Consider the following 27,238-nt stretch of genomic DNA (forward strand, 5'->3'; position numbering starts at 1 on the left):
AGTCCCCCACTACAGCGTGCCTCATAATCACATCTTTGTTTTGGCACGTAAAATCCCAGAATTCAGTCTTAAATTGAACGCTGCAAAACTGCAATACTAGATATATATAGTAAGTTGCCTGTGATAGAAAATAGAATACTAGAACGTGTGGATGCGAAAGGGTCGATATAGAAAAAAAAGGTACACGCCCACACAGATGTGGCCCGAACAGAACATGCCATCCAATCTTGTTGATAATGAAAGTGGAAAGCCAGGAACGAGAGATGAGGAACAATGATTTATCCAAATCCATAACTGTGCAAGTGTACGAAAGAACATTTGTTAGGACGCACAGTGCACTTGACAAAGTGGTGAGTGGTAAATGATTAAGATACAAGAGTGCACGCACATACAGATACAAACTCACAACACGGAATACTCGTGGGACATAAAGCGAGCGACGCTGTTGCTTTCAATAACTGTCAGTGATGTAAATTCAGCAGAGAGAGAGAGAGAGCGCCTCGCCGAGTCAGCGGGAAATTTCAAAACGCGGCTTCGATTTCTTTACTTTGTTGAGCAAACTCCGCCGCAAATATAAAGCTTTCAAATCCAGCGCGGTGTTATCGTTTGTCTGTCGCATGCCTAAAGGAAATAAAAAAAAAGAGTTGTATGCGTGCTTCTCATCTTTCACATCTTTCACGGAAAAAAGCTCTGGCTGCCGAAAATATTTCATACGGAAGCTGTATCTATCCAGGAGCACTTTAACACTTTGAAGCTTCGTGTCTGGAGCTTCGGTAGTGCTAGTAAACTAAAATCCATGCCGTCCAACTACTTTTTCACGCGTCATAAAAGTTGCCGCCGCGCTTATTCATTCATTCATTCATTGAAACGCCTGTATCACTTCGAGGTATAACCAAACACATTTTCTTCTTCCGCAACCGCTGGCGTAGCTCACAATGTCCCACCTCCATTCTCTTGCGCAGATGACGCGAGAGGAGGCCATCGTGTACCTGCAAGATGTCAAGGCCGAGATGAACTACATTCGCGCTCAGCAGGAGAAGCTGCGCAAGATCCAAGAGCTGCGTGAGGCAATAAACATGAAGAAGAAGGACGAATTCAAGGTATAGCGAGCCTCGAGGATATTAAGCTTTATTAACTTATTACTCCTGCGTGGTCACGACGCACCCACTGCCTCTTCGCGGACTCTCCAACTGTCCTCCGTTGGGCCGCATCGAATAATCTTTTTCGATACGTAGCATCCAGCATAACTTCTGTGGTTCTTTTTTTTTTTCATTTGGCAATCACCGAGATTAGGTTAAAAGGGCATGGGCTGCTCTCCCTTCCTCTACTCTCCCTTCCTTTATTCAGCAAATAGCCTCCATGCCCCATGTGTCCTATTCCTATCTATCTATCTATCTATCTATCTATCTATCTATCTATCTATCTATCTATCTATCTATCTATCTATCTATCTATCTATCTATCTATCTATCTATCTATCTATCTATCTATCTATCTATCTATCTATATCTATCTATCTATCTATCTATCTATCTATCTATCTATCTATCTATCTATCTATCTATCTATCTATCTATCTATCTATCTATCTATCTATCTATCTATCTATCTCTATATCTATCTATATATCTATCTATCTATATCTATCTATATCTATATATCTATCTATTTATATCTATCTATCTATATCTATCTATATCTATATATCTATCTATCTATATCTATCTATATCTATCTATCTCTATATCTATCTATATCTATCTATCTATCTATCTATCTATCTATCTATCTATCTATCTATCTATCTATCTATCTATCTATCTATCTATCTATCTATCTATCTATATATCTATCTATCTATATCTATCTATATCTATCTATATCTATATCTATCTATATCTATCTATATCTATCTCTCTATATCTATCTATCTATATCTATCTATCTATATCTATCTATCTATATCTATCTATCTATATCTATCTATATCTGTCTATATCTGTCTATATCTGTCTATGTCTGTCTATGTCTGTCTATGTCTGTCTATATCTGTCTGTCTGTCTGTCTGTCTGTCTGTCTGTCTGTCTGTCTGTCTGTCTGTCTGTCTGTCTGTCTGTCTGTCTGTCTGTCTGTCTGTCTGTCTGTCTGTCTATCTATCTATTTTTTTTTCTTCGGGCATACTCAATCGTTTTTTATCTGATCAAACTTACTATTTATTATTTTAGGGGTTTCATTCTAGTGTTTTTTACCCATTAGGTGTTTTGTTCCAAAACGATACGTTACTTTGGACGTTGTTTTATTGCGTTTGGTTTATTAAGCTATTGAATTCAATACGTTTCAAAATTATCCTTACTCAAATATGCTCATGCGCGTGCGTCTATCCGAGGTTGGTCTTACGGAGGTTCACATTTTAAAGAGTATCGTCAGTTCTATTACCCTGGAAAGAGTAGCTTAGCTTATTAAGCAACCAACCAGGCTAAAAAACAGCTCTGTGATAGGTCAGGGTAATATAGGATCAGGGTCAGGGTCAGGGAAGGAGATTACGTATAAGCAGACGAATTTGTTGTGCGTTCCATCTCTTTTTTGATTGCTTTCACGAACAACCTAATTAGCTTTTTTCATAGTGACCGTAGATAGGAACATCGATGGAATGTTTATCCTTTCTTTATGTGCCGGTAATTCTCCAAGATCAAAGTAAGCCGGAATACGAACTTGCTTTGTGCAGACAGTGCAATGAATGGTAAGTTTCGTCAGTGACATTTCAGTTCTTGCATAGTTGCTAGACTAACGCCAGGGGCCTCACATTAGAAGCGACTGGCAATTATTTATCTGCCTTATACTTGCTAATTAGCTGCTCTGTATGAGCAACTCGAAATATAGGTATCAAGTGGCCGTTGTAGAAGTATGAACAGTATTTCTTGGCGAACAGCGTCCAACTGCTCAGAGCAGGAAACTGTGTGTGACAGCTGCTCTTTGCGCTGTTAACGGCATAGCAGGGCATTCTTGTTCAATACAACTAGCTCTACTTCCCTTGGCTTGCCGTTGCCATTTGTTTATAAATCAGGCACACGGGTATATCCTAGAATAGCAGCTTGGGCTTGTTGGTTTTACATCCTGGTGTTAACAGCGCAAAACGTAGACGGGATACGAGACGAGAAGACGACACCACAAGCGCTGATCTTCAACAACGTTTATTTGAAAGAAACACGGATTCTTATACCTTTGCCCACACCTGTCACAGACACGTCATTGCATTTCACGTGAAACACGCGCCTTTTCACACTCAAGACAATGGTTGTACATGCAAATGCAATCAAATACAATTCGATCCCAGAAGATGAGATTCTGGAGTGCGTGGAAAAATGTATAGATGCACACGGTGCTGTCGCTTTTCAAAATTCCTGCAGGGTTTCGACTGGTGGGTTCGTGGAACTTCTTTCTGTATATTTGAATTCCACTCATGTTATATCAGAGGGGAATATGTACCTGCAGAAAGGCAGGGTGTGTATAGGGTCCTGTATTGGCGTCAGCAGTTAGAGATTTATATCTTGCCCAGAAAGATAGATTACCTTAGAATTTCCTAATCAGAACAAGCGTCCGAAAAGTATTTCGTTATGTTGATGATTACTTAGTTCTCTCTCATGGCCGTGGCACGAATTCAGATGACGCAGTTTTGAAGGCAGTAACGTGCTGTATTCATGCGCTTAGGCCGCTTGCTGTTGCCCACGAGGTCCCCACGCAAGGGTCTTTGAGATTGCTTGATCTGAGACTCGAAGTCTCTAAGGGGAAGGTCTGCTGTACCTGTGCACGCAGAGGCGACAAGGCGCCACTGCTATTCCAATCAACGCATTCAAAACTGGTGAAGACAACCATTGCAAACCTGGGTCTAGCAAATGCGCTTAAAAAATCGTGCATCCACGCTATGGAACAAAGTTTTCTTGGACAGGCTGACTGCCTTATTGGGCTGGTTACCCGTCGCACCTTCTTGCGTCTGTTGCGGAACGAATGAGCAAGAACCTGAGACTCGGTTTTGTCAATGCTGACGCATTGACCCAACCAGGATTTAGACTGCCGTGTTGTATTTACATGTTTTCTGTGTGCGACCCATAGCAAAACACTATCCTTTAGGGTTGTCGAAGCATAGTCTAGGACTAACGGGTGCCCCGAAAGTCTTTCACGTATTTCTTGCAAATTGCGTTTCGAGTTCACATTTTGGCGCATAGGTATCGTACACGACGTTATCTAGACACCTTCAGCACACAGTACAATAGCCTTAAGGGTACTCGCCACGAGAGAGGAGCGTCAAGCTTCTCTTAAGGCGTAAATGGTGTCAACATGGTTACCTAGAGTGCCCATCTCTTAAACGCACATCCAGAGACTAAGCGCTTCAATAAGGAGTATAAACAGTGCGGTGTCAAGAATAAAAATAATAGCGATCACCAATCACTCCGTTTTGTACGCTGAATAGTTTATTTTCTGCAGCGGAAAATTGTGTTGTTTGATTGCTTATTTTATGCAAAGTACTGCGTGTAGCTTTGCCAATGTATGATGTTTTCGGTATATATGCATTTTTTGTATTTCTTACAGTGTTCTGCGTTACCATGGCGCTAGGAGACATGTCATGCATATTTCCTTTCCTTTATCTCCAGTGCCATGGCAGCAATGAAATATCGTGCATGGTAAGAATAAAATAAATAAATAAATAAATAAATAAATCAAGAATAAAGCCCACGCTAATCACTAATTTGTTATTTGTTTGGTTCATTGGCTTCATCAAGGTTATCGGGGTTACATTGCGGACAACTGCCTGAGCAAACGACCACAGACTAGCATTAGGTGAAACGGAGTTGCTGTCGCCAGCAAACGGCGAGAACTTGCCTGATTATTTTTATCTCAACTAAAAAAGAAGACTACACCCTTCAGCGTGCTTTGATGTCTTCTGGTCTCCCTGATTGCCTTTGTATTCTCTATTTCTCTTTCTTTATCATTTATCCGCTTTTTCCAGTCCCCGAGCGCAGGGTAGCAAACAGAATATTTTGACCTGGTTAACCTCCCTGTACATATACTATGTGCGTTTTTGCAACCAAGGCAGTGCAGTTCGTGTGTGGGTGTGCGACTGTGTGCGCGCTGACTGTCTCTTTATTATTATTATTGTTTCCGTCTCCTTAACTTCCCCTTGCTCCAAGTGTGCGGTAGCCAGCGAGGCATGGTCTTGGCTAACCTCCCTGCTTTTCTTTTATATTGACTCCCTCCTTTTTTTTTACTGATAATGATATAAAACAGTCGCGTTCGCACACGTCTGTGGCTCCACGCTTTACGGCTTTTCTTCTTGCATACATCTGCAGTCACAGCGTCGTCCGGCTGAGGCTCTTGGCACACGGGAAATGGAGCACTCGCCCAAAGTCCCAGTTGCCTCCAAATCATCGCAGAAGGCGGCCCAAGCTCCTAATGACAAGGCGGCGGCGGCAGAAAAACCGAAGTCTCCCGCCGCCAAGCCCGCAGCCTCTAAGGAAGCGACGCCGCAAGGGTCGTCAAAGGCCGGAGGAAGCAGCAAGGCAGCCGGTTCTTCGAGCCTCTCAACACCTGCGAAGACCGCCGGAGAAGACAAGAACAAGGCGTCACAGCACCAGGTGTTTCCCTTTTCCCGTAGATATTGACCGTGTATGAACTGCGTATAGATGGTGCATAGTTCCTTATTGCGGAATGTGTATGGATTGCCTGTGTCCGCAAATATTGATGAGGGTGGCCTGCCTATGAATTAAAGGAAGAAAAATGGCTGACAATTACGCTTCTTGGTAATGCGATCTTTGAGTGCAGCTGCTGCCTTGTTTCAACAAAAAATGGCTGTGGCTTAGCTAAGGTTAAGCCCAGGATGCGAAGCATACTAGCCTTTATTTTAACGCGACAGCGTTAAGGAGCTCGTGTCGCAGAAAAGCCGGTGTCGTCGGCGTCGGCTCAGGCGTGCGGCGCTTGCTCAGGCGCACATTTCGTTGTCGCGCCGAACGCTGCGTTGCTCGACGCGCACCGCGTCCGATGCGGGGCGCGACGCCGCGAGCGACGGCGGGAGTTGGAGCGCCGGTTCTCCTCTGTCGTGACGTCACGGTGTCACGTGATTTCATGGTCACCGCCGCGCCTGAGGAGCTGGGTTGAGCCCTCGTAATATGCTTCGCATAACGTCGGCTCAGGCGTGCGGCGCTTGCTCAGGCGCACATTTCGTTGTCGCGCCGAACGCTGCGTTGCTCGACGCGCACCGCGTCCGATGCGGGGCGCGACGCCGCGAGCGACGGCGGGAGTTGGAGCGCCGGTTCTCCTCTGTCGTGACGTCACGGTGTCACGTGATTTCATGGTCACCGCCGCGCCTGAGGAGCTGGGTTGAGCCCTCGTAATATGCTTCGCATAAAAGCGACCGCATACAGAACACGCAGTCGCAAACGGAGGCGGTTCTGCGTTTCCGGCTGGGTAGCACACACCGCGAACCGCTGCTACCGGGCCGGCGTTCCGGCGACGCGCTATGTTATATTGGGTCACCACCGCGAAGGTTGGGGAGAGGGAGATTAGAAATTATTTAATATTTTCTCTGAGGTAGGATGAGGAAACGGGTGGTGGAGAACAGGAGTATTAAGTAGAGGTCACGCATTGATTCACTAAAAGGCAGGACTCGATGTGGCCGCACAAGGTAGGGGTTGGAAGTAGACGTAAGGGTACGAAAGGCTATAACTGTCTTTCGAGTCACCACAATGGCACTGCGCCAGGTAAGGGGCAAGAGTGGAGGCGGGAAAAGTACAGCCAGGCGCAAGTACTACCAGAGGCGACAAACGCCACTGAGGAACGCGCCGCGCGAACGGGGAAGCTAGAGACACGGCTGAGAGCCGTACAGCCACACGACGCGTAGACGGAGGAGCAGAGAGCAGTGGATCACGCGCGAGGCGGCAAGGAGCGCCCGCCGCCGGCACCGCGGCAGTGCCGCGACAGCGGGAGAAGGGACGGCGAGGGCGGAGTGGATGGTAGCGGCGAGAGTCACCGCAACAGCGCTGCGCGGCGGAAGGGGTCGAGAGGATAGGCGAGTACACGTGATTCTGCTTTGGAGGACAAGAGGAGAGCAAGACTCGCGCCGCGAGCGAGAGCTGGCAGCAGGAGCGTGCGCGGATGATTACATTCGTTACGACGAGGCATGATGGCGAGGCCAACGGCGACGTGAAACACGGCAACGGGCGCCTAAGAGCTGCGCTCTAAAAATATAAAGTTTAAGAAGGCGTATTGCGTAGTAGTGCTTAACTCTAAATCGACATGCAGGATCGGGTTAAGCCCCTTAGTGTAAATAATCAGCCAGTCATGTGAGCGAATGGCATTGGTTGGACAGACTGCGGGGACGGGGACGGGGAGGAGAAATATTTTTGAACTGTTAGCGTACAGTGTGATTCTAAAAAGTCGGAAAATAAAAATCACCATTTACAAATTAATTGCACTCTTAGAGTTACTTCATTTCATTGTCGGCATGCAATACCATTTTCGCATTGTTTCTACAATCTGAAGTTGACCTTTCGGTCACGGACACAAATACCTCCCAGGCCTCGGCGTCGTCAAGCGGAACACAAGCTCGGAAGCGCGGCGGTGAGAGGGTGATGCTGCCTGGCGGTCTGGCGCCCAACAAGCTGAGCGTGCTCGAGCTCGAGCGACTGGCAGAAGAGCAGCGAGTCCGGTCGGCGCAGCAGCAGGCCGAGGAAGATGTGCTGGGCGCGCTGAAGAAGCTGCGAGGCTCATCGCTGTATGACGAGTACACGCTCGAGGAAATCATCTACTGGCTCGCCAAGGACATGTTTGCCCACAGCATCGTCAAGGGTGAGGCTTTGACGACGTGGTGCTTGAAACGCGCTGAGCTTTTTTTCTTTCTTGTGCCAGTTTTTAAACGAGGCTTTCTTTTCAGATCTTAGAGGAAGGAAATAAATTAGGAGAGAGCATTACGTCAGCCAAGCCAGCCTTAACAAGCGAACTGTCCGTGTCACCATTCTCCTCGCTTTTTCTCTAGCAGCATCGGCCCACTATACTTGACCTCTGAGACACAGCGTGTTCGCCGACTACGTCTGGCGGCCGATAGTTTTTAACGATGTCCACTTGTTCGGCTGCGGTGCTGTAGCTCAACTTGCAAAGCGAGAACACTAAAATCTGCTGCGAGCTCTGGTGTGGCGATCACATGTTGGGCCAATAAGTTTTGGCACGAATTGTGTTACGCGACGCTCTCTCCCAGCTTTATCTTCCCACGTGTTGCAAAAGTTCCAGTACTTTACTAACCGTGGCTGCTGCTGCTGTCTCGCCGAATAGCTCATACACAACGCAACAGTCATATAGCGAATCTGCTTATGCAGTATAATCACTTGTACTGTCTACCCCTACGGTGGTGCCGATGGCCGGCTCGGTTCTCTACTGAATTATACAATGAAACAGCAAATGGTACCCAAATAACCCTTCTGAAACAAATACATGCCTTCAAGCGCATCATTCATTAAAAGGGCGAGTTTTTTTTTTGTGCCTTCTCTCCCGCAATTTGGCGCGTCTGATCGGTCGCTTTTGCGCAGCGTAAAGTGGGCTGATCCCAGAGGCAGTGTTATCTGCGGTCGCGTGGGGCACGTGAATCACGGGAAGTGGTTAAATAAAAGTTAAATTATGAGGTTTTACATGACAAAAGCACAATCTGATTATGAGGCACGCAGTAGTGGGGGAATCCGCAAATTCGGACGGCCTGGGCTTCTTTAACGTGGACATAAACCGAACAACACGGGTGTTTTCGCATTTCACCCCCATCGAAATGCGGCCACCATGTACGGGATTCCATCCTGTGACCTCCTTAGCAGCCCAACACCATAGCAACCACGGCGAGCCCGTGATGTGGGTCTCCGCGTCTTGCCATCTTTCCGGATCGGCAATCAATCAATCAATCAATCAATCAATCAATCAATCAATCAATCAATCAATCAATCAATCAATCAATCAATCAATCAATCAATCAATCGGACTTTTATTTCTCCACGAGAAGTATCGGGAGAGCGCCGTGTAGAGGGTAAATAATGTAACCTTATTTAACCAATTGACATAGATTGTAACATGTGTATTGTAGCTGCTCAATTTTGTTCTCGAATTCGTGCCCCTGCAGCGATGTACAGTGACTGCCACGCAGCGTTGACGCCCGGCAACTTGCGAAGGGTTTGGCGCCCACACAGACTCTGAGACTGGTGACGTCTATGCATGTATTTCGGAGGCAGCGACAGATAATACTGTAGCTAGCGGGCAAAGCGGCACTGTGTTCATCGCGAAAGAGGTGCTCTTGAGAAAATGCCGTTTTTAGCTGCGAGATCCTGCTGATGAAGCAATAACTGAGAGCCGGTAGTTTTGCAAAGTGCGCTGATCCAACTTTTCTTCTTTGCAGGGGATCAGAGCGCCGAAGAAGCTTTGGCGAGGTTTGCAAACTTTGTGGAAACCGAGGTGTCCCAAAACAAGCTGTCTGGTGAAGTTGAGAAGAAAGTTCTCGGTAAGTGAGATTGTACCTTCGATTCAGTTTTCTCCGTTTTATTTGTTCTAGAATTTTGAAGGTTACCCCTTCTTGGCAAGCATTATAAAGTTAAAATAGATTAATAAGATTAACATATTATTTTTTAGGTTCATTAGATCGGAATTAAGTATTATTTTCCAGCGAATCTCATCATGTCTTACCACATATCAGTGAAGGAATGGTGTTTGCAGCTAATGAAGTTCTTTGGTAATGACAATGAACTTAACCTAAGGCAAAAGTATGACAAAGACGTTGCATAAAATTGAAAATAATTTTTTAAGGACTGAAAGCATTTGTGCAGTAATATAATATGGACAACCTGAAAATACCACACCCGTTTTATTAGCACAAGGAAACTATACTGGCATCAGATAATGACAAAATGCAAGTCCCCTTCCGGCGGTCCTCACAAAATCCTACGTATAACAAAACTGACTCATAGCTTTAAAAAGTTACAACAGGCACCCCTTTTAAGACAAACGAGTCATCAATTCTTACTTTACCGTGCTTCCTTACTAAGGTTTACCATCTTTGACGATTTCACGACTGTGCTGCCGTCTTCTTCTATAGGGTTGTGCAGCCCCTATCGGTACTTGCATAATTTTGGAGGGCTTCCAAGGCAGCCCTACCGAGTATACTCTCAGCGCTGCGCCATGGATCACATGAGCAGCTCGTCGCAGAGATCAGAGAAGTCCACCATCGCATAGTTGACGAAGGACACGATATAATATATCAGTGGCTGTCTAGTCACTGTGGCATACATGGCAATGATCGAGCAGACGCAGCTGCCCAATCTGCCCATGACGGCGTCAACTGCGTTGCCATTCCTCTTTCGAGAGCCGACGCAGCGAAAAAACTTTCCGCACTTGCGCCTGAATGAATTAACATTGGCTCAATGGAATTCATCCGAGTTCACACGTGCACGCCTTCATACCCTTGACCCTAATTTACAGCTCCGTATTCCTCCCCGACCTTCCACGACGTAACTGCACCCTTCTAGTCTGTCTAGGGCTTCGAGTAGCATTTTCAAATTCGCAATTCTTTCTTATTGGAATGGTCCACAGCCCACTTTGTGACTTCTGCGGGTGCAATGAAACAATCGCGCACCTTTTTTGTGAGTGCCCTAGTTTCAACCCGCAAAGAGCAGCCCTCTCAGCCACCCTAGACGTGCTGGACAAGCGCCCAATAATAGAAAACAACATCCTTTGGAAAGTGGCCTAGGCGAACATCAGCGCGATCCCCTCCCTATGAAAGCGCTACTGCAGTACTTAAAAGACGCGGCACTTTATGACAAATTGTGACTGCACACTGTGTTACGTAGGATTAGACGGTGACAGTGCGTAACACTAGGAACGCCTTCGCAGACTGCGTGACAGGTGTTACGCAGTCTGCGAAGATGTAACACCTGTTAGACCTGTTAACACCACAGAAGCAGTTCGTGTGTATCGTGTATACGTGTATGAGTGTATGTTTTTTTCTTCGTTTTTTTATTCTTTTCTCTCTCTCACCTATCGCATTCCTTTGGCCCACCCCCAGTACAGGGTAGCCAACCGGAGACAATCTTTGGTTAACCTCCCTGTCTTTCCTCTGCCCCCCCCCCCTCTCTCTCTCTTTCCCTCTCTCTCTTTTGGAGGGGTTCTTTTCTACGCTATGCATATAGAACTGGAAAGTCGTCGTAGACCTAAACAACTTAGAGTTCTATTCTTTCAATTAACGTTTTTCGGCAACCAAGAAAAGATGCGGTATTTAGGGAAATGTTTGAAATGTTTCTTTTGGATATTTTCCGCAGACATCATGCTCGCTGCCCTGGTGGACATGCTTCGCGAGTTTCCCAGCTCTCAGTACAGCGGTCCGGTGTCGAACCAGCTTCCTCAGCGGCTCTTTCCAGAGGCCACCGAGCATCAGGCGGCCAAGCTCGCCAACGCCAGGGTTAGGAACGCCGCCATCCGGCTCCGAGAAGAAAAGAGTAAGCGGCATTAGGGCAGGCACGAGATAACAGGTTATAAATGCTACAAAATGTGATATAATTGGTAAGATTGTCAGAAGGGGTGTGTCACAATATGACACATTTCATGGTTTAGCAGTAACACGACGTAGCATGTATGTAGGATCAATCAAGGAGTGATTTGATCATCCTTATTACGTCATCTATCATCTGCTAGATAACGTCTTTCTTTTCTTTAATGCAAAATTTTTTAAATCTCTTACTGCCTTCTTCTAAAAGCCCTTTTCCTCCACTCTCGTGCAGACTGGCAAACTCAAAACTTGCGTATCGTTGAACTTCTTGCGTTTCCTCTCTCTGTTAATAGGCGAGTAGTTGTCTAATTTATTCCACATAAACGTGCTGGTCAGTTGTTTCAATTTGTACAGCTAAAGACTGCACTACAGAAACCCTGCCATCCTTATCCGCGTTTAGTCGTGTTATTCAGCACCCCCACCCCCCTCTTCCTCTAATTAGCCCATGAAAGCGATAAGGTGTTCACTTTTTATTAGATTTACATAGTGAAAATTGGATTTTATTGCAGCTATCACGGGCTTGCATAATTGCAATGTTTCTGTACACTTTTGTGACTAGCTAGACCTTCCTTTATTTGTTAGGCACACAAATGCCGGCCAATTTTGCAGTCTTCCACAAACAAGTGCCGATGCGTAACCACGAGAAATAGTCAGCTGATCTTTGCGAGTACTCACGTTTACCTGATATCATTTGGATGGTGGAAATCTATACACAAAATTTGTTCCTCGAGGCTGCCCACACCCACGAATGAACATATATGGACATAATATGGACAACCCCAAACTACCACACCGATTTATTAGCACAAATCAACAATACTGACATCTGATATTGACAATATGCAAATGGATCTCGTTTTAGTGTAGCAGAATGAAATAATTGGCAAACGTACGAAAAAGTGCCTTTACTAACGTTTAGGCCATGGCCTTTATAATAGTAGCACTCTGACGAAGGCTGTGCCACGGCCGAAACGTTATTAAATATAATTTATCGATCGTGTTCCAATTATATCATTCGGCTATGTGCGTGTGCGCTTGTGTGTATGTTTGCGTATGTGTGTGTGTTACCTCCAAACATACGACACTATGAACTTCTGGAGCATGAGTAGCAAATAAAGTCTCAGTCATGCTGAGCATCTATATAGCACGATTGTTGCATAATGTACACCCAATCCACATACGACATACGACACCGCGAACTTCTGAAGTATGCAGTAGCTAATGAACCCTCAATTACGTTGAACTTTTATATAGCGTGATTGTTGGTAATTCGTAGAACTTTACCACAACTACAGGTTTAACACAATAGCGATAATATTATTGCATGCTCCCAACCAAAGTCACTTTCTCGTAAATGTTTGCAACTATTTTACTACGTTACAGAAAAGACCATTCCAGCGGTGATCAAGCACAAGGAAGTTCCCACAGCCTCTCAGAAGTCTTAAGGTAAGCATTCTATAGTATTTAACATTTTCCTGTACCTGTCTACCTGACACGGGATTGGAATTTTTAAAGAAAATTTTAGAATGTCTTTGTTCCTTAACTGATAGTGTAACACATTCTGATATATCACACGAGGAAACTATGCCTCTTTCGGTCCTCTTTCCAGGGAATGGAAATGCGGCAGAAAGCAAGCTGTTATGTCCGTGTTAAATAATATACTCGGTAATCATAAACTTGCAATAAGGACTCGCTGTAGGCTCGGGCGTTTCACCATTGTTATTCTGCCTATTAAAAGCTTATTGAGCAAGTAGAGAGCTTGGTGAAAGATAAGCTGATAAAACAATCTTTTCAAAGCTCCTATTTAGACTCTGTTTCTAGTTTAAACCAACAAATTCGTGGCGTTAAGCGCTGCTAATTGAAGAAGGCAAGTGTGGACAATTATTGCATCTAAATACGTGAAAAGGGCGTGCTTGATTTTGCATTTTCGTCCTGCTGTTGTCGCTGACGTTTACTGGGTTCATATAAACAGTCATGAGTACACGGAACATATTTCCAAATAACTTCGCGTTCTTTCAAAGCCTGTCTGTTGGCCTAGTTGGTGTTTACTGAAGGACGCATTTCTTGCCGCAAATTAAGACACACACAAAAGGAAGCAACATAGACGATTCGTGTCGTCGTCTATGTTTCTCCAATGTTTCTTCGACACAATTATTTAAAAGAATTGTTGGTTTCTTGGTAAGTTACGCGGTGACTGTCGTTTCATCTCGGAACCTCCGAGCCATAGTTTCTCATTTTTTCATGCGCGTCATGTCGCAACAAAATATCAAAATTTATGAAGAAGAAACTAGTTCTCATGGCGTCAGAAAAGTAGGAGAGCAATTTTTAATCTATACTTGGCGCTAAACATTATACGTAATAATCCTAACGTGCACTTCGTCGACAAACAAAAAATGTGGCCGTTTACAGATTACAATGTTCTATCAAAAAGAAGGCACCGGCCTTGTTTATCACCTCTACGGCTATTAATGGATTAGGAAAGGCCCAACGAGAGAAGTATTCCCTTACGTTTCATTTTCAGTCCTAACATATCTCGAAACTTTCACAGGTCTGTCGGGTTATCTTCTATGCTGACTGCATTATTCAAGTTCTGTAGGAGTACCTTCATCAGAAACATATTGGGCTGTTAAGAGTGAATTGTCTCAGAGAACATAGTCTATGAGTTAGGGTGGTGCTATAACGTAAGTCACGCCTCAGTTCTTTATGTGTGCGTGTTTCTTTTTTATCCTTGCAGAATCATGCTGTGAAGAGGCCAGCTGTGTGGAGTGCTTACCGTGACACCGTTGATGACCGTGACAACACTTCACCAAATCTTCCGAATCACCCCACACCCGATCTCTGACCTGTAACCAGCCGACGCTCTAAGCGTGCTCGAACCCCTACGCCAACTCCAAACCCCTTCCATCGTTTGCCTGTACACAAGCTAATATTCGACAGAATGTATTGAAATATCAGGATAGCTCCATTGCCATCTGGCACCCTCTCCCTGACTACGCTAAACTTGAACCTGTATTTTTTTTCTAGAAAATGAGAAAAGTATTTAAAAAAAAGGGACTACGACCAGTCGACTAAAAGAAGCAACCTGTCGCTTCTGTATAGATGTACAAGTCGTGTTCGTGAACACCTCCGTATCATTCAACGGTGTGCGTGATATATCTATAAACCTCTACTGTGGTTGTGTTATGCACTGTTGCTAGCGACATGCACTGTTAAAAAATTCCCGAAGAGAATTTTCTCTCGCCTGTCTTTTTTCGAGGGGAGTCGCGAGGCTATGTTCTTCTTTTGAAATTTTTCCTTCACTTTGCTTACGTAAACACGCGCTGTGCAGTGTCTTCGTTCGCTTCTGATGTACCCATTAAAAGTATAGATCCTCTTGCAAATCAAAGACCGTTCGAACTAGCCTTCGCTGCCTATCTCATTGATTACCCTTCGAAGCACTTAGGCTCTCGACGCAAATAGGTACTGTGAATATCAAATTTATTCCAAACGCACAGTTAAGTGCTCGTAACTAGTCGGTGAGTAAACGTCACAGTGTTCTGCGCAATGAAACAAAAAAAAGCGGGTGGCTGGAGAATGGTGGATGGCTGATGCTTTTGGCAAAGAAAAGAAACACCGAAGAGGTGAAGCGGGTGATTTCGTGTATCTTGATAGGGGAAGTGCCATATATGTGTACTGTACAACTCTATTCCTATCTTCCTGCTTTAGTCACAAAAGACCCCATGGTTATCAATATTTGTGTTTTGTTCTGTCTATCTAAAGCACGTAAATCTCACTTGTCAAGCGACTGCCAGAACGTGGGCAAGCTGTTCTTGATTAGGCGCAATTTCAGCTTGTGTTTCACCGTTGAAAAAACGAAATAAAGCAAGCATATATATATATATATATATATATATATATATAGCGCACCTAGTTTTACAAGGTTAAGTAATTCTTTTCCAAGGCACAGTCAGGACTCCAACCAAACTGTTACTCAAAGGACCCATAGTAATGAAAGAAACAAAACATAATCGATACACGTTCTACACAGTTGATATGCTTATGAAAAAGATAAAAAAAGCAATTCCTTCCCTTTGTTGTTGGTTGAATGCTATTTTTAGAACCTTTTTGCGATTGTTGACCTTGATGGAAGGACGCTAATGTTGTTTGCTGACCACCTGAAAACGTGGTCGACGGTAAAGCGGCAACCAAACGAAGCGTATATCTGGCAAGCTTTCGGCGTGACGTCACCAGGCATCGGCGAGCGCCTATTTCAAGCCGAGCGCCAACAACGTTGTTACGATGACCAGGGGTGCTATTCCGAATGCCGTAAAATTGCGCAACGTTGACGTTTCGATCAGGCAGGTCGTATGGCAGCCCTCTTAGCCAATCAGGAGAAGATGGCAAATTCGAAAATATGGAGAAATTTGACAATGTTGCTTCTCCATGGTTCACATATCGACCGGGGGTCAATATGTGAACCATGGAGAAGCAATTATCATGTTAAACACATTTTTCGCTCACAGCAGCATGAGCGTTCCGGCGCCGGGACGATGCCACGCCGGAGACATGTCGGAAATACGTCCCACGTGGCTTTGTCGCTTTGATAAGACGCGGTTCCACTGAAGCGAGACATGTAGATAAAGAGGAAAGGAGAACTCACGTTGACATCAAACCTTTTTCACGCAGCTCCTCCTGAGGCTTATATCGTAAACTCGTGCGTATTTTGTAAACGTAGTAGGATTGATTTAGCGGTTGTTTTCTCTCCCGCAGCGGCGCCGCCGACGAGCCGTCGCTCACTGTTTTCACTGACACTGGTCATATCATGAATGTTGTGCACTTTCGGCTAAAATAAAGTCACCGAAAAGAACCCTGTTTCCCTCTAGCATTTCCGCACGTTTGCTGTTGGTTCTTGCTTCACACACACACACACACACACACACACACACACACACACACACACACACACACACACACACACACACACACACACACACACACACACACACACACACACACACACACACACACACACACACACACACACACACACACACACACACACACACACACACACACACACACACACACACGCACGCGCACGCACACACACACAGACGCACACGCACACACGCACGCACACACACGCACACACATACAAACACACACACGCACACACACACACACACACACACACACACACACACACACACACACACACATGAGGCTAAGTTTTCTATTCAGGCGATAAAAACACATATGAATACAGAAGCCAAGCATACACACACACAAAAGAGCAAAACAATGCGCATGCTTGACCGGTGTACGAGAACGCCTGAAGAGATAACTCGTGTTGACAAGTTAACAATGGGAGCTTCTGTACACTGCCCGCTGTGCGGCATGCTGACTCCCTCGCTCAAACTACAGCTGCCCACACAAGACTCGCCGCGGAGCAAGCAGGTATACACAGCAGCATTGCTGTAGCAGCGGCGACCTTTCTGCTGCTCTCCTCGCCCTCTCGCGTTCTCTCCCTCTCTTTTTCCCGCCGTCGCTCGTGCGCTCCCTTTGCAACGCTGATAAAGATGTGCCGCAGCTGCGAAGCTAGAGTTTGCGGTGTTTGTTCCGCACGGTTATTTTTTTTTTGTTTTATACTTGCGTTTTCGCCTCCACGTCGGCTGCGCTGCGCACGCGAACAAACCGCTGCACCAGCGTTGCTCAGAAGCGCGTGCGACAGAGCGACGGTGCGCAGCACGAAGTATGGCGTGGAGTGTGAGGTGGTGCTAGAACGAAGGATACCCGTACGAAGGCAAGCAGCGATATGACACCGGCAAGTGAGTGGTAAGTCACCTTACGATAGCTAAGGTAAAGGGCCGATCTTCGTTTCTAGACACGAAGCGCAGACGACGAAACGTTTGAGTACAACTGGAACGTGAAATGAAAATGCTGCTTATATAGTATATGTTCCATACACAGGTTCGGCGCCCTCGCCAGATAGCAATCCAGCAATGCCATGTTGCTTTTAAAGTGGGGCGCTTGAATTCGATGATCCGAGCTTCAGCGATTATAGTGCGCTGGAGGGTGACCTTGCAAAGGCAGTGAAAAGGCATGAAAGGAGATAGTACCTGGAAATGCTTTAGCTTTTGCCGTTTTTCAACCTGATATCAAGTTTAAAAAAAAAAAAAACTCTTGTTCGGTGACATCTAGAACACGCGAAATCACACAACTAGGTGCTTGCGGCGATTGCACGTGTGGTCGACCACCACCTGTATTTGCTGGCATAGAACGTTAAATGCGAGCGTGCGGTCGAGACAGAAAGCGGCAATGTGCCGTTGCCTATCCCGGACCAGGTGTCGCCGCACGGTTGTTATTGCTGGCAAATCTACATAGATAACGAATCAGTTGTGTTTACACGAGGTAGAAACCTTGCGAAAACACTCCAGACATGGACTTTCACTGAAGTATATCATTTCGCTACACTATTTGTAGTACTCTAAATTAAACAGGTGCTACCAGTGAAGCCTGAGCATTTAAATGTGCCGTTCGGTAAAGGAAACTGCTTTCAACTTGAATAAAATTGGCCAGACACCACAAAAGCGCACCAGTCGGCCCACGCCCATGGACCCTGGCACTATAGGCGTGTTCAGTGCTCGATTGTTGCAACCAATTCTCGCGCTGAATTATTGCAACATGTTCAGGCACGCTATCATGATCAGGTCAGTAGTAAGGTTCCTACAGTATATAAACGCCGAAAGATAAGCTTGCATCTACCCATGACTAGGTGGCTTCGGTCATCTCGCGCACAAACGTCAAAAATCAAAAGTTTATGAAGCGCAAGTGTACACTCTCTACTGATTTAAAGCGTTACAAAAACGAGAAAGTTCCGTTTCAATCTCGTTGTCTCTTACCTAAGAATATCTATTTTGCTACTACTCGACTCAACGGGTTCTGGAATGGCCTATAAGAACTGTCGACAACTACAATTGATGCCTGCAGCGGTAGTCACATCGCAACACAGGCTAAGAATGCAATCGCTACGGAAATGTGTTGAGGGCAACGGCAGAAAGCGTAGCAGTTGTACTGCATTTCAATGCCATAGAGAGTTTAGAAGTAAAAAAAAAAAGAAGGATCACAAGTGTCGTACGTCCCGAGTTCACGCACATGTGCGACCCCCTCGCATACACGTCACACTTCGCGTTATTTTCCACATGGGTGTTCTATACATTTACATCGCATGAAGTTTAAAGGTTGGCGGGGAGACGGCTAGCGTTGCGATAAGGCAGTCATCCCGCCAAATATCTTTATTATAGCGCCATCATTCTTGCAGCTTGTCTGAGGAGCAAAATGATGCTGCTCGGCGCAGATACGATTGAAGCAGTTAGTATGTACCAGATGCTCTTTTCAAAACGGTTCCAATGCCATCCATGGACAACCATGATGGACGATAACGCACTGTACTAGGGAACGACTTTCTGTGTCAATTAAGTGATATATACAAGGTAAAGCACGCACAAGGCATAGCACTCCTGAAAAATAGAGCCCCAATCTCACCTCCGTCAGTTTAAAATCGGAAAATAAAAATAAGCATATCTTTCACAACAGCACAATAACACAAAATACATTATTGAGTAATAAATTTGAGTTCTTTTCCCGCTTTTCTCCTCCGAGTTTGGGCAAATGCGGAACCATAGCCCGTGGACGCTAAGCTGATTCAGTTATACCGGTTCAAAGAAACCATACCCACCATCAAGCTATGTCGCTCTATTTGGCGCACTAACGCAGACTTTGAGCCCCCGTAGCTTTCCCTTTACTGCTGGGCCCGGTGAGAATAATGCAAGGGAGCATCGCCCTGTATACGAAGTACACGGTCACTAAATTCCTGCACGCCATACACCCACGATTCCGCGGCTAGGCTCGGCCTGCCCGTCCCAACGTGGGAGCGGCCCGCTCTGCGATAATCGCGTATCTCAGGACTCTCAATAAAGTTTTTCCATCCAACCATCCATGCACTTGTCGGCGCCCCGGTCACTTGTGGGGCAGCTGTAACTGAACTCATAATATTTTGACATTTAAAAGCATAGTATATATCTTTATACCAGTGCGACGAAGTGGGATCGATGACGATGAGGAGCAGCACCACCCACAAATACACTTTCAAATAGAAAAAAAAAATAATGTCTTTCTTGTCTCCACCCTTAACGTAATAACCCGCGCTGTATTTCAACCTCGTTCCCACTGGCACATACCCGCAGCAATATAGTTGCGTCAATATAATGATGTATATTATTAATTTAATGCGCCGTCTGTGCTATCCATAATAATTTTTTTTATTTTCTATGTTGGTTGGTCGATTGTTCATCAGGAAAATGGTACAGCCCACTCGGGGTGATTGGCCATGAATCAGGCATCGTGATGGTTTAAGGAAATAAAACAAAATAGAGGGATATAAATCGAAACAAGTATAGTGGCTGAAAATTGTGATATTAAAACCTGACTGACGCGCACATGAAATGAATAATAAATAAATAATGCTGATTACGCAATACGAACATGGATCGCCTGTTTTTTTTTTTTCATGTTAATATTGACTCGGCGCTTCCAATTTTTCGTGGTGCGTTATCACAAGAGTGCAACCTATCACCATATTTTTACTCCGGTACCCGATTGAAATGAAAATTGCGCAAGTACAGATGAATGCAAACATTGTAGCCATGTATTTGGAGTACAATGCGCTGAAAGAACTATCATTTGTACAGATCGCGAGGGTAGCTTTCCACAAAAAAATTCAGTGCCGTTCCACTCTGTGAAGGATGACCAGCGAAGCTGTAAATGTGGGCCCCTTAATGGCTAACTGCAGCTCCGCCTCGGGTGGGCCCAGCATTGCACTATCTTCGGGATCGGCCCACGTATGGAGAGTTCTTAACATCTGCGTGACCTCCGTCGCGTGTCGGCCCGGTATTGCACTATCTTGCGATCGGCCCACATATGGGGATTGCTTAACGCCTGCGTCATCTCCGCCGTGGGTCGGTCCGGCATTGCACTATCTTTGGGATCGCCCATGTATGGGGAGTTCTCAACGTCCACTTCACCTCCGCCGCGGGTGGGCCTGGCATTGCACTATCTTTGGTATTGGCCCACGTATGGGGATTGCTTAACGCCTGCGTCATCTCCCCCGTGGGTCGGTCCGGCATTGCACTATCTTTGGGATCGCCCATGTATGGGGAATGCTTCACGCCTGCGTCATCTCCGAAGCGGGTGGGCCCGGCATTGCACTATCTTCGGGATCGGCCCACGTATGGGGAGTTCTCAACGTCCACTTCACCTCCGCCGCGGGTGGGCCCAGCATTGCACTATCTTCGGGATCGGCCCACGTATGGGGAGTGCTTAACGCCTGCGTGACCTCCGTCGCGTGTCGGCCCGGTATTGCACTATCTTGCGATCGGCCCACATATGGGGATTGCTTAACGCCTGCGTCATCTCCGCCGTGGGTCGGTCCGGCATTGCACTATCTTTGGGATCGCCCATGTATGGGGAATGCTTCACGCCTGCGTCATCTCCGAAGCGGGTGGGCCCGGCATTGCACTATCTTCGGGATCGGCCCACGTATGGGGAGTTCTCAATGTCCACTTCACCTCCGCCGCGGGTGGGCCTGGCATTGCACTATCTTCGGTATTGGCCCACGTATGGGGAGTGCTTAACGCCTGCGTCACCTCCACCGCGGGTCGGCCCGGTATTGTACTATCTTTGGGATCAGCCCACGTAGGGGGAACGCTTCACGCCTGCGTCCACTTCGCCGTGGCTCGGCCCACGTATGGAGAGTTCTCAACGCCTGCGTGACCTCCGCCATGGGTCGGCCCATGGGTCGGCCCGGGAACGGCTCACTTATGCAGAAGAGTTGGTCTATGTCCACGGAGACTAGATATGCCAGAACCTATCTATAAACAGCTTCTTTGTAAAGGAGAAAGAAAAGAAGGAATCGGGTCATTGCTAAGTGGTAATGGTGCTGGCTACAAAAGTCCAATTGTGTTCGAAGTTACTAAGGTGCCAATAAACATAATGTGATTTCAAAAGTGGGTTTCGCGTGCAATCGCTTTCTGCGAAGTCGCAATCCTTTGAAAGTGGGCTTTCCTATTACCTTCCTTGGCAACGAGCTTCGTGATTTATGAATTGGCACTCCATACTTTCTCCATCTTTTGCAGCGTGAATATGAGAGTCCGTGGCGTTAAGTATTATCAGCGCAGTTTAATGGTGGTGACGAAACTTTTGCGTATGCTCAGTAGGTGCAGAGTAAATCCAGCGTAATACTTCGAGCGCATGACGTCACGTCATCGCGCTCGGTGTCTGCTACGCCAAGCTCTCGCAGCCGAAAAACGGAGTATTAGCCTTTGGAGAATGCATATCGGGGCGCATGAAAGAACCGTGGTGAAACGTCAATTTGTTCTAGTACTGCTGAGTATCAATGAGCAGCTGTTTCTGAAAAGCGGTGAAATATTAGAGCAGACAGAAGCTTCGTGCCTGCTGTCTACAATTTATTCCCATGTAGCGTGCCAGGAATTGTTCAGACCGAAGAATATTTCTGTGTATCTCGATCAAAACAGCGATTAATCAACGCCAGCGGACATTAAGATCCTGACTGTGCCTAAAATCTTTAGTTTACGCGTAAAAAAATGGCTGTGGCTTAGGTAAGGTTAAGCCCAGGATGCGAAGCATACTAGCCTTTATTTTAGTTGTTGAACCACTGTTTAGCCTGGTGAACTGCTGTTGCTTGGCTATATTTGGTTCGGCTAGACGAAGAAACAACTCATGCATTACTTCTTCGCCTTCAAGAGTGGAACGCGACAGCGTTCTCGTCGACCCGCCAAGGGGTGTAAGACAATGGGCTACAGGGCAGCGACTACGCGCCCCGCATTGGACGCGGTGAGCGTCGAGCAAAGCAGCGTTCGGCGCGGCAACGAAATGTGCGCCTGAGCAAGAGACGCACGCCTTAGAAACAGCTCGTTTCTAAGACAACACCGCATTCACTAGAGGCGCTTTTATACCGCTTTGAAGCATCGTACTCGTGGCTCAGTGGTAGCGTCTCCGTTCCACACTCCGGAGACCCTGGTTCGATTTCCACCCAGCCCGTCTTGCACGAGTTGAGCCAAAGCCACTTCTCCTCTGTCGTGACGTCACGGTGTCACGTGATTTCATGGCGACACCGCCGCGCCTGAGGAGCTGGGTTGAGCTCTCGTAATATGCTTCGCATAAAAATGAAGAAAATGGTCAGTATCCACTTTCGCGTAACCTGTTTGCGTTTCGCTCTTCTTGAATTGCACTGTGGATACATTTGTGGGTAGAAGTGACAGCGAAAATTATGCTTCATGGTACTGATACCAGACACCAAAGTTCAGGAACGCAACGTTTGATCTCACGCATCGTTTGCCTAGCTTATTAGCGAACTGCGTCCCGCACTGAACTAAATGCAAAGAAGCTAGCAGGTGACAGCCGCGCTCTCACGTGATGCGCGCGAACGGAGAACGGAGGCTACTCTCGCCGCACATGCGTATTACATCGACTCTGCAGTACCGCTAGGCTGCGCTCGTAGTATAAAAGCCACGCACTGCCGTGTTCACGCTTGAAAAGATCCAGACAGTACCTTCATAAACAGCAGTTCGTAGCACTGCCCACAATCCCAGAATAACGCGTTAGAACGATTTCATGGCGCATTTTTCAACATCTCCAATTAACACATGGGCTATGGGAGAGTCTGTATAGCGGAAGTCACGTAGTTAATTTTGATCACTTGGGGTTCTTACATTTCGAGCCTCTCAGTATGCGGCTGCCGCCGCCGTCTGGGATCGCACCCACGACCTTGTGCTAAGCAGCGAAGCGCCACTTGCCCACCATGGCAGGTGCCCTCGGCCTACGGCTGCCTGTACAACCTTGGTCAGCGACTGCATGCAGCTCACAACAGCCTTGCGCAAGGCAAACATGCAATATGTGTTCGAGCGCTTCGGACCGCTGGCGGTAATCTCAAGTTCCACAGTTCATTGGTAGGTTTCAGGCTTAAGGGCATCGTCCTCGTTTTCCGGAACCTGCGGGCAGACTGGCCACAGATGATCTACCGCTCAACTTAGCTCCAACGGCTCGCTATTCCATTGATGTCCATCGGTACCATCATGAGGCGAAGACTAAACATAAGTGCCTTCTATCCTACTGGCGTGCGATATCTGTGCAGCGACAACAACGACAGCAATAATACTTTCATATCGCATGAACCAGTTAAAGAATAGCTTGCTATCGACTATAACAAACACATGACGCCAAGAGGCATTGATTGTAAGTGTAGGAGACTTGTCTGTTTTTTTATTGAAATGTAAAAATAATAATTAAAAGGGAAATGTAAATGTGAGAAAAGGCAACCCACCGCCGACGGGGGGCGAAACCACATTACCAGGATATCGTGTGCGATACGGCAACATTCAGGTACCGCAGCGACTGTCCTCTGTTGCCCTATCGTCGACACTTGTGTATTTGTACTAGATCTAGCCATGAGCATATTAGCCAATGCCACTCCCGACAATGACTGCAGATGTGAAATATCCTTTCAACCATTGGCGTCGACATTGGAGCAGGTCACTGAGCAATGAACTCTCGTACGCCACGCCCTGACATCAAGCGGCCAAGAGTGTTGGATCTTTTTTTATCACTTTATCTCCATCTTCTTGAGAACCGCTGTCTTGTTTGGACCTCATGCAATCAGTGCAGCTGAATTAGAGTCCATAACTATGATATTAGCAAGATGAATAAGAGGCAATGAGGTCTCGATATTTTGTAATGAGTTAGTACAATGGGACATGGTTACTCGACAATTAGAACGTATCTTCGAGCGCGTGCGTCATTATTCGCTGATGGGCGCATGCTTTACCCACACGCTCTGTAGTCTGACCACTCTCGCTGCCATTGTAATTTTGACCTTCCAAAAGCGAGCTCGCATAACTAGTATAAACGCGGCAGTGTCAGACCATTTCATTCACGCTATCCGGTTTGATTGAGTTTGTGCGTGCAAAGCTCATCACTATAGAAATCCTTCTGTTCCACTCATGCAGGTGGCTCTTCGACACATGGCACGTGCTGCTCTTGCTTGCCGGCTCGGCGGCCGCATGCTGCGTCCTCCTGATCGCCTGGAAGGTGGCGCAGATGGTCCGCATTGCGCGGAAGCGCCAGCTGCTCGCCAAACACGTCCAGGAAGGGTACGTCTTTCTCGGTGAGACCAACGTGGCTATGGAGTACAGCTGCCTGGAGAACGACACGCGCCACTACCGGCTCCTGGAGGCTGCGCAAACGCTGTGATAACGGACAGTACCGCTGCGCGCATTGACTCACCCAAATGACTGTCTCTCGCCGGCGCTGAACGCGCCCCGGCACATTGCCGGCCAGACAGTGTCCATACAGGGTAACCACAGCAAGAAAGGAATCGTTGTTCGCCCTTATGTTGACAGGGGTCTGAACTTGGAAGCGAGCAGTAGTTGACAGTGGCGCCTAATCCAAAGTGTTACTGCCTCTGCCGCTGCAGCAGATGAAAGACGCCTATGCTATAACCATGCGCCCAAAAGAAGCCGCTGCGATACTTTTCCTCTTGCAGCTCATAAACGTTCGACTGAAGGAACTATACGTGACTTACATTTCATGGTATACCAATGTCTGTTCAGAGTAAACGGAACATGATTCTCATATTTGTTCGCGTTCTAGCGTTAAGTGGAACTTACGAATGAATCAGCTGCGCAAATAACACAGCACAGCCGGAATCCAAAGGGAAGTGCAAGTGGTAGGCTCTGTATAACAGAGCGAAGTGTTCTGCGCAAATTCTGCGCTTAAACATTAAAAAAAGTATCGAGGGTTCCGTTTGCGCAGCCTTCTTCTTGCTGAAATGTTTCGTGTGCTACTAACAGTTTAAGATTTTGGAAGGGATCATCCATTCTACAAGTTGGAAAATGTTAGTCACGTTGCAACCGTTAGACAGATTTGCGTTTGCGGGCGAAGCACTGTACGCGTCATAATCCTTGCGCTATCGCTAGTCAGTGACGTTTGGCAACAGAAGCGCCTCTCGATTACATTTTTTCTCGGAAGTTTGCCTAGAGACATAATAAATGTGTGGTTATCGATACACAAAGATATTTGTTCCGTGTAGGTAGTCCAATAGAGAACAGTAGTAGCAGTCATGTATCCAGCGTTCTATCATTTTGAGGGTATCCAGGGCGCTGGCCTGGCGCGCGAAAATGGCGAAGACGCACTTCACGAAGTCTGGGATAGTTTCACAGCAGGTACGTTACATTCACATATGGAATAATGGCGTCACGAAACAGCCAGGAAGAACCATATAGACAGCGTCGTTGTTGCGGCCAGAAGGCAGCCACAGACGGCCGGAGTACAAGCCCGACCCACGGCCTCTGCAACACCATCTACTCTTGGCGAGTGATCCCACCATGGAGGTTTGAACCACAAGCAGGTGTAAATGCTCTTCGGTTTTCTGCGGTTTTCTTTCTCTCTAAACAAGTGTTTCCGTGTGCCTTCAGGAAAAATTTGGATGGTGCTTAAGCTTCGCCTTTAAGAGTGGAACGTGATAGCATTAAAGGATTCCTGATTGCTTCACACGCTTCCTGGCAGCTGCACCTTTTGTAGCCGCAATATCTGCCTGGAAATGCTGTCGGCAAACGCTATCCACGAATGTCAGCTTTCTGGTTTTTTTTTTCCTTGTAATACCATTACAACACCATCTGAATGGCGTTGCAAGGAAGAGAGCGAGCTCGCCGCTCCTATATACTAAGACAGACCTCAAACGGCAAGTGGAAAAGGGCTTTTCCAGCTGCCGCAACAGAATTATGTTTTCTCGTATGTTCAAACTTCAATCCGACGCTATCATGTCTATAGGTTCTGTGTAGGTCGCGCTTTACGAATTTTCTTACGCACTTACTTTTACGCACTTATGCACTTCTTACTTTTGGGCCCCGGACCCCATCAAGCTGCTTCAAGGCAGCTTTTTGTCCCCGGGCTTTTTCTCTTGGAGAAATAAATGAATCTTGAATCTTGAATCACTTTACTTTGAGAAATTCAACTAGTTCAGTAACGCCTATGTACCACGCGGGGGGCCTGCGAGGATCGGGATGCGTGGTTCAGGATGATTTTTCTCATACGGACATCACCGCCGACGACTGTTTGCCTCATGGCAAACGTCTCATTAACACCTTGGGCCGTGTTGAGACGCGACAGTATGTGCCAAAATAGAAAACCTGATGCTAGCTGCCAACTTGCCGAACATGAAAGTTGCAGACACTGACCACTGGATCACTAGGTGTCCTAGAGGGACGACTGTTCTCTTTCCTTTTTCTTATCTTCTTGCTTTTTTGCTGTTAATCAGTTCGAGATTTACCAAGAACACGAACAACGAACAGTCATTCAATGGTACACCCTGTAAACAGGAGTGATCGGCAGTGCTATGCATAATGCGAGTCTTTATTTTGTTTTGCCAATGAAAGTACATCGCTGAATAGCTGAGCTTCCGCTCTGCAATGAGGGAATGATCTGAATTTATAGATAAACCTCTCTGTATCCTTATGTCAACTGCTTGAGCTATAGCTAGTATAAGATATAAAATGTGATCGATTCACTATTGCCGTGCCGTGTGGTCTGACGAACATTTAATACACTTCGACAAAGCGATGAAGC

At 46.4% G+C, this 27,238-nt stretch overlaps 2 protein-coding genes across 2 annotated transcripts in view; both read left to right on the forward strand.

The window, feature by feature from the left end:
* LOC135915438 (translation initiation factor IF-2) overlaps positions 1 to 16,424 on the forward strand; it is a 63,849-nt gene extending 47,425 nt beyond the window's left edge. Inside the window, exons 8-14 of the mRNA XM_065448515.1 lie at positions 963 to 1,100; positions 5,346 to 5,630; positions 7,569 to 7,839; positions 9,422 to 9,523; positions 11,334 to 11,510; positions 12,944 to 13,006; positions 14,295 to 16,424. Coding sequence (XP_065304587.1) covers positions 963 to 1,100; positions 5,346 to 5,630; positions 7,569 to 7,839; positions 9,422 to 9,523; positions 11,334 to 11,510; positions 12,944 to 13,005 — 1,035 coding nt within the window. The 3' untranslated portion in view covers position 13,006; positions 14,295 to 16,424. The remainder of the gene's footprint in view (positions 1 to 962; positions 1,101 to 5,345; positions 5,631 to 7,568; positions 7,840 to 9,421; positions 9,524 to 11,333; positions 11,511 to 12,943; positions 13,007 to 14,294) is intronic.
* Positions 16,425 to 17,218: 794 nt separating this feature from the next.
* LOC135915443 (uncharacterized) lies at positions 17,219 to 25,730 on the forward strand. Its single transcript, XM_065448520.1, has 2 exons — positions 17,219 to 17,374; positions 24,622 to 25,730. The coding sequence occupies exons 1-2, from the start codon at positions 17,355 to 17,357 to the stop codon at positions 24,863 to 24,865; spliced, it is 264 nt and encodes an 87-aa protein (XP_065304592.1). The 5' UTR covers positions 17,219 to 17,354; the 3' UTR covers positions 24,866 to 25,730.
* The last annotated feature ends 1,508 nt before the right edge of the window (positions 25,731 to 27,238 follow it).

Source organism: Dermacentor albipictus, chromosome 4 (genome assembly GCF_038994185.2).
Source record: "Dermacentor albipictus isolate Rhodes 1998 colony chromosome 4, USDA_Dalb.pri_finalv2, whole genome shotgun sequence".
Classification (NCBI taxonomy): domain Eukaryota; kingdom Metazoa; phylum Arthropoda; class Arachnida; order Ixodida; family Ixodidae; genus Dermacentor; species Dermacentor albipictus.